The sequence below is a fragment of the Pecten maximus genome, unplaced genomic scaffold (genome assembly GCF_902652985.1).
Source record: "Pecten maximus unplaced genomic scaffold, xPecMax1.1, whole genome shotgun sequence".
Taxonomy (NCBI): domain Eukaryota; kingdom Metazoa; phylum Mollusca; class Bivalvia; order Pectinida; family Pectinidae; genus Pecten; species Pecten maximus.
In genome coordinates this window covers 1-7,124 of record NW_022979536.1, presented here as the reverse complement: position 1 = coordinate 7,124, position 7,124 = coordinate 1, and the positions used below count along the sequence as shown (strand labels likewise).

Here is a 7,124-nt window from a genome sequence, read left to right as displayed (position 1 = left end):
CATTTTAGTTTTAACAAAAGTGAAGCTGGTATGTACTACTTCATGACTATACCAATTATAGTGTACATTTATTTTTTTCATTTTTTATGCATAGCATAATACATTTAGTTATTTGCTTTACAAAAAGATCACTATGGCCATGCAGGTAGTCTTTCTGTGGTCTGCTACCCAAGATCATTCAATGGTGGGCGCCAAGATCCCAAGGACCAAGGTAAATTTTAATCATGCCATACCATAGCATTTGGCAGTATTGATAATCATTATCAAACGCTTCTTCTCTGGAACTAAGTATAAATGTATGACATTGATATTTCAGTGGTAACATCCCTTGGTGGCTGGGATTCAAATTTATACAAATGATGGGGCTGACCCACAGGGACCTGAGGGGTGGGGCTAAAAGGGGTCCATTTGTTACCTAGGAGCCTGTTTAAGCCATTTGGTATATCCATACAGTTAATATTTGGTCTGCATGTCCTTCTGACATGACTTGCTGAAATATCAGGTCAGCAATCTAATGTTGCACAACTAGATATATGTTCCAATTAAGTGATACTTCTCTTACATGGAATTATTAATAATGAAATTTCTTTTCAATAGTACTGGTATGAGGCTCAGTTGTTCATACAAAATTCATTTGAAGCTCAATTTGATATTCAAGATAGTTTTCCGTGACATTTTACAAGCTTGTTACCACTATTTTTCAGCAACTAGAGAGGGGATCTAGAACATGTTCAGAGACATGTTACAATGGCTCTAGCTCATTACGGTGGCCACCTACGACCATTTTGATATTGAAGTTTGTTACCACTCTTTCTCAGAAAATTTTTGAGTAGGCTGTCGTGTATGGTAAAAGTGTCAATGTGGAAGGTAGACAACCAAATTGTTTAAGACAAAATATTTTATCAATAAAAGTTAGTGGTAAGCTATTAGAGGTACCATTTTTCACTCCTTTGCAGTTTGTTCCTAACAAGAGGCCCACTGGACCTGCATAAATCAAAAGGATAAACAAGAACCATGTGACCCAAGATGTGGGTCAAGGTCAGGGTCGACCCCTTGAACAATTTGATGTCCTCATGCAGGAGGGCTTGCTCACTGCACACAATTATCTCATGTATAAAACATTATATTGTTGTATATAGCCTTTTGTTTTTATTTGATTTTGAACAAAAGATGGACACCACACCCTTCTATGATCTCTACATTATTACACCAACCAATTATCTATAGATGTACTCCGAGGGGACGGTAGGATACACCAACAAATTATTTATAGATGGTAGGTTACACCAACCAATTATTTATAGATGGTAGGATACACCAACCAATTATTTATAGATGGCAGGATACACCAACCAATTATTTATAGATGGTAGGATACACCAACCAGTTATCTATAGATGTACACTCCCAAAGGTGGATGGTAGGATACACCAACCAATTATTTATAGATGTACTCCAACAGGTGGATGGTAGGATACACCAACCAATTATCTATAGATGTACACTCCCAAAGGTGGATGGTAGGATACACCAACCAATTATCTATAGATGTACACTCCCAAAGGTGGATGGTAGGATACACCAACCAATTATCTATAGATGTACACTCCCAAAGGTGGATGGTAGGATACACCAACCAATTATCTATAGATGTACTCCAAAAGGTGGATGGTAGGATACACCAACCAATTATCTATAGATTTACACTCCCAAAGGTGGATGGTAGGATACACCAACCAATTATCTATAGATGTACACTCCCAAAGGTGGATGGTAGGATACACCAACCAATTATCTATAGATGTACACTCCCAAAGGTGGATGGTAGGATACACCAACCAATTATCTATAGATGTACACTCCCAAAGGTGGATGGTAGGATACACCAACCAGTTATCTATAGATGTACTCCGAGGTGGATGGTAGGATACACCAACCAATTATCTATAGATGTACTCCGAGGTGGATGGTAGGATACACCAACCAATTATCTATAGATGTACTCCAAAAGGTGGATGGTAGGATACACCAACCAATTATTTATAGATGTCCTCCAAAAGGTGGATGGTAGGATACACCAACCAATTATTTATAGATGGTAGGATACACCAACCAATTATTTATAGATGTACTCCAACAGGTGGATGGTAGGATACACCAACCAATTATCTATAGATGTACACTCCCAAAGGTGGATGGTAGGATACACCAACCAATCATTTATAGATGTACTCCAAAAGGTGGATGGTAGGATACACCAACCAATCATTTATAGATGTACTCCAACAGGTGGATGGTAGGATACACCAACCAATCATTTATAGATGTACTCCAAAAGGTGGATGGTAGGATACACCAACCAATCATTTATAGATGTACTCCAACAGATGGATGGTAGGATACACCAACCAATCATTTATAGATGTACTCCAACAGGTGGATGGTAGGATACACCAACCAATCATTTATAGAGGTACTCCTACACCAACCAATTTTCTATAGATGTACTCCAAAATGTGGATGGTAGGATACACCAACCAATTATCTATAAATGTACTCCAACAGGTGGATGGTAGGATACACCAACCAATTATCTATAGATGTACTCCGAGGTGGATGGTAGGATACACCAACCAATTATCTATAGATGTACACTCCCAAAGGTGGATGGTAGGATACACCAACCAATTATCTATAGATGTACTCCAAAAGGTGGATGGTAGGATACACCAACTTCTAGCTAGGATCTCTTCATTATTACACTTACCAATCTTTTATACATTGATGTACACCTAAAGGTGGGTACTAAGATCCCTCTAGGATCTGCTTATTATTATACCAACCAACCATTTAAATTAAAGAAATTTAATTACAATTTTACATGTACAATTATATACAATGTACAAGAAAACAGCATGTTTATTAATTAAGTGTGTAACAGTTTATCTCAATGATCTCTCTGATATGTCTGTATTAAAGGAACAGCAACACGTGGTTTTGGTCAGACTACAGTTTCCAACACAATACTGTCAAAATTAGATGAAAAGTTCTATCAGGATTAGAGGCCGGCTCCAATTGATGTCATGATTTTTCAGACACTGTTTCTGTTGATGTGTCATCCATGTCCCTATATCCCAGTTTGGACCAATTTTCTTTTGCCATGAGATTTCTGAAAAAAAGTTACATATTAAAATAAAATTGCAAAAAAAGTATGATATAAAGAAAAAAAAACAGATTGTAAAACATGATACCAGGGTAAGTTATATAACATGATACCAGGGTAAGTTATATAACATGATACCCGGGTAAGTTATATAACATGATACCTGGGTAAGTTATATAACATGATACCTGGGTAAGTTATATAACATGATACCTGGGTAAGTTGTAAACCATGATACCTGGGTAAGTTGTAAAACATGATACCTGGGTAAGTTATATAACATGATACCTGGGTAAGTTGTAAACCATGATACCTGGGTAAGTTGTAAAACATGATACCTGGGTAAGTTATATAACATGATACCTGGGTAAGTTGTAAACCATGATACCTCAGTAACCTGGGTAAGTTATATAACATGATACCTGGGTAAGTTGTAAAACATGATACCTGGGTAAGTTGTAAACCATGATACCTGGGTAAGTTGTAAAACATGATACCTGGGTAAGTTGTAAACCATGATACCTGGGTAAGTTGTAAAACATGATACCTGGGTAAGTTGTAAAACATGATACCTGGGTAAGTTGTAAACCATGATACCTAGGTAAGTTGTAAAACATGATACCTCAGTAACCTGGGTAAGTTATATAACATGATACCTGGGTAAGTTGTAAAACATGATACCTGGGTAAGTTGTAAACCATGATACCTGGGTAAGTTGTAAAACATGATACCTGGGTAAGTTATATAACATGATACCAGGGTAAGTTGTATAACATGATACCTGGGTAAGTTATATAACATGATACCTGGGTAAGTTATATAACATGATACCTGGGTAAGTTATATAACATGATACCTGGGTAAGTTGTAAAACATGATACCTGGGTAAGTTGTAAAACATGATACCAGGGTAAGTTATATAACATGATACCTGGGTAAGTTGTAAAACATGATACCTGGGTAAGTTGTAAAACATGATACCTGGGTAAGTTATATAACATGATACCTGGGTAAGTTTTAAACCATGATACCAGGGTAAGTTGTAAAACATGATACCTGGGTAAGTTGTAAAACATGATACCTGGGTAAGTTGTAAAACATGATACCTGGGTAAGTTATATAACATGATACCAGGGTAAGTTATATAACATGATACCAGGGTAAGTTATATAACATGATACCTGGGTAAGTTATATAACATGATACCTGGGTAAGTTATGTAACAGAGCGCATGATTAACTAAATTTAAATCACTGTCTCCGCTAGGGATCGAACCTGGGACCTCTGGCTTACTAGTCTTACGCTCAACCGATCGAGCTAAAGAGAAGATCTCTCTAGCCGAGCGGTATATTGCGGCTAGTATTTACCAGGGTTACATACTCCCCCTCTAGGAAAGAACTCGTCCTCGAGTCTCCAGGGGTAACAGCGATGCTTGTGGAGCAAGGATTGAGTATTTTTCCCGGGTCACTACATGGGCGCCAATGTAACAGAGCGCATGATTAACTAAATTTAAATCACTGTCTCCGCTAGGGATCGAACCCGGGACCTCTGGCTTACTAGTCTTACGCTCAACCGATCGAGCTAAAGAGAAGATCTCTCTAGCCGAGCGGTATATTGCGGCTAGTATTTACCAGGGTTACATTATATAACATGATACCTGGGTAAGTTGTAAAACATGATACCTGGGTAAGTTGTAAAACATGATACCTGGGTAAGTTGTAAACCATGATACCTGGGTAAGTTGTAAAACATGATACCTGGGTAAGTTATATAACATGATACCTGGGTAAGTTGTAAAACATGATACCAGGGTAAGTTATATAACATGATACCTGGGTAAGTTATATAACATGATACCTGGGTAAGTTATATAACATGATACCTGGGTAAGTTGTAAAACATGATACCAGGGTAAGTTATACCTGGGTAAGTTATATAACATGATACCTGGGTAAGTTGTAAAACATGATACCTGGGTAAGTTGTAAAACATGATACCAGGGTAAGTTATACCTGGGTAAGTTATATAACATGATACCTGGATAGGTTGTTAACATGATACCTGGGTAAGTTGTAAAACATGATACAAGGGTAAGTTGTAAAACATGATACCTGGGTAAGTTATATAACATGATACCTGGGTAAGTTATATAACATGATACCTGGGTAAGTTGTAAAACATGATACCTGGGTAAGTTGTAAACCATGATACCTGGGTAAGTTATATAACATGATACCTGGGTAAGTTGTAAAACATGATACCTGGGTAAGTTATATAACATGATACCTGGGTAAGTTGTAAAACATGATACCTGGGTAAGTTATATAACATGATACCTGGGTAAGTTATATAACATGATACCTGGGTAAGTTATAAACCATGATACCTGGGTAAGTTGTAAAACATGATACATACCGACACTATTTTCATTTGTGAGACTTAATAACAATGCAGAGTGATGTTATAGATAACGTGACATCATAGTGTATAATGGGAGGTCGTGTTAGACTATTAGTTTTGATTTTAATAATTCAATAAAATGTTTTTCTTTCTCTTTTCTTTCTAGAAGGGTATCTGTATATTTTATAGAATGGAAATTATTTGCATTTCTTTTGACCACATGCATCAAAATGTGTGCTTATTTTGATTTTCCTGAATTCTTGAGTATTTACGTGTTGCTTATGTACCCGGACTCTCTTTTCGTAATTGGCTTCCCATTTCTCCAATGTAGTACTCATTGCATCCTGGACATGTGATGACATTTTGTGTAAAATACTGAAAGCGCTAATGCTTAACCAGAAGATTGTTTCAATATTTTTTACCAGACAGAGAGAAAAGTAAAAAAGATTTCATATGTATGTATAGGGTCTAGTTAGTAAGGCCTTTCCGCATTTACATGCATCTTCATATATATGTATACCTGTTTAATCCATATCATATAAACATAAGGAATCAAAGATTCTCCAAACTAGATTTGAGATTTACAATCAGGAAACAGAACAGGGAAGTTCATGTACTTCAGTGTTTGTGGGTAGTGGGTACCCTGTTAGCACTTACTTGTTCATTCTACATTCCAGATAGTCTTTAGCTTGAATTCTGCACTTGTCATTTTCCTGTTTGTGTGTTTTTAAACATGACATGTACTTCATCATGACAGTTTTACATTCACCTTCAATGACAAAAAAGTACCAAGTTACAATAATGTAAGTCACTTTTGCCAGACGCAATGTTCATGTTGAACTGATTTTTCATATGATGTAACGTATTCATATCACTATAGTTATAAATAGGGGAGGAGATATCCCCCAAACTATTACCTAGTGAGAATAAACATCGGACGATATCCCCCAAACTATTACCTAGTGAGACTAAACATCGGACGATATCGCAGTCACTTTATACACAGGGACACGTTACAATAATAGTGTTATGTTTATATCGACCCCCCATATATTTTATACATATATTATTATTGTAACGTGTCCCTGTGCTTTATACATATATAAGTCTACTCATTTTCTTTATCAAAATACATTATATATATACACATAAAAATCACCTAAGCCATATAAGTTCGAAGGACAGATTATTCAAGTTTATTCAAGATTATCAACATCATTATATATATTTATAAATCTAGCAACTAACTATGGACACTCATTACAACTGATTACTCGGCCGGGATCCCTGGTCACTCATTAGGTGCACCCCACCTACCCCCTCCCCGCTATTCCTGGAAAAAAATCATTAGTAACTCGCTTTATCCACAACCTTTGAGTCATGTCGCTATTGTTAACAGACAAAATAAACGGTTTTGTCACCTTCATGATCAAGTGGAAAGCTTCCTTTGTCGGGGGGGTCTTACGTTAAGTCGTCTTGCTGGGGTCGCCATGTCTCCAGAAAGTAGTCTAGAGTGACTTCCCTTCCCACAGATCACCCAAATTTCTAGAATACTTTTTTT

At 36.7% G+C, this 7,124-nt stretch overlaps 1 protein-coding gene across 1 annotated transcript; it reads right to left on the bottom strand.

The window, feature by feature from the left end:
* Window positions 1-2,897: 2,897 nt before the first annotated feature.
* On the bottom strand, window positions 2,898-7,055 carry LOC117318855 (cytochrome c oxidase assembly protein COX19-like). Its single transcript, XM_033873784.1, is given in 4 exon segments — window positions 2,898-3,169; window positions 6,221-6,332; window positions 6,985-7,021; window positions 7,023-7,055. Coding segments are annotated over 4 exon segments (270 nt in total). The 3' UTR covers window positions 2,898-3,081.
* Window positions 7,056-7,124: the final 69 nt, after the last annotated feature.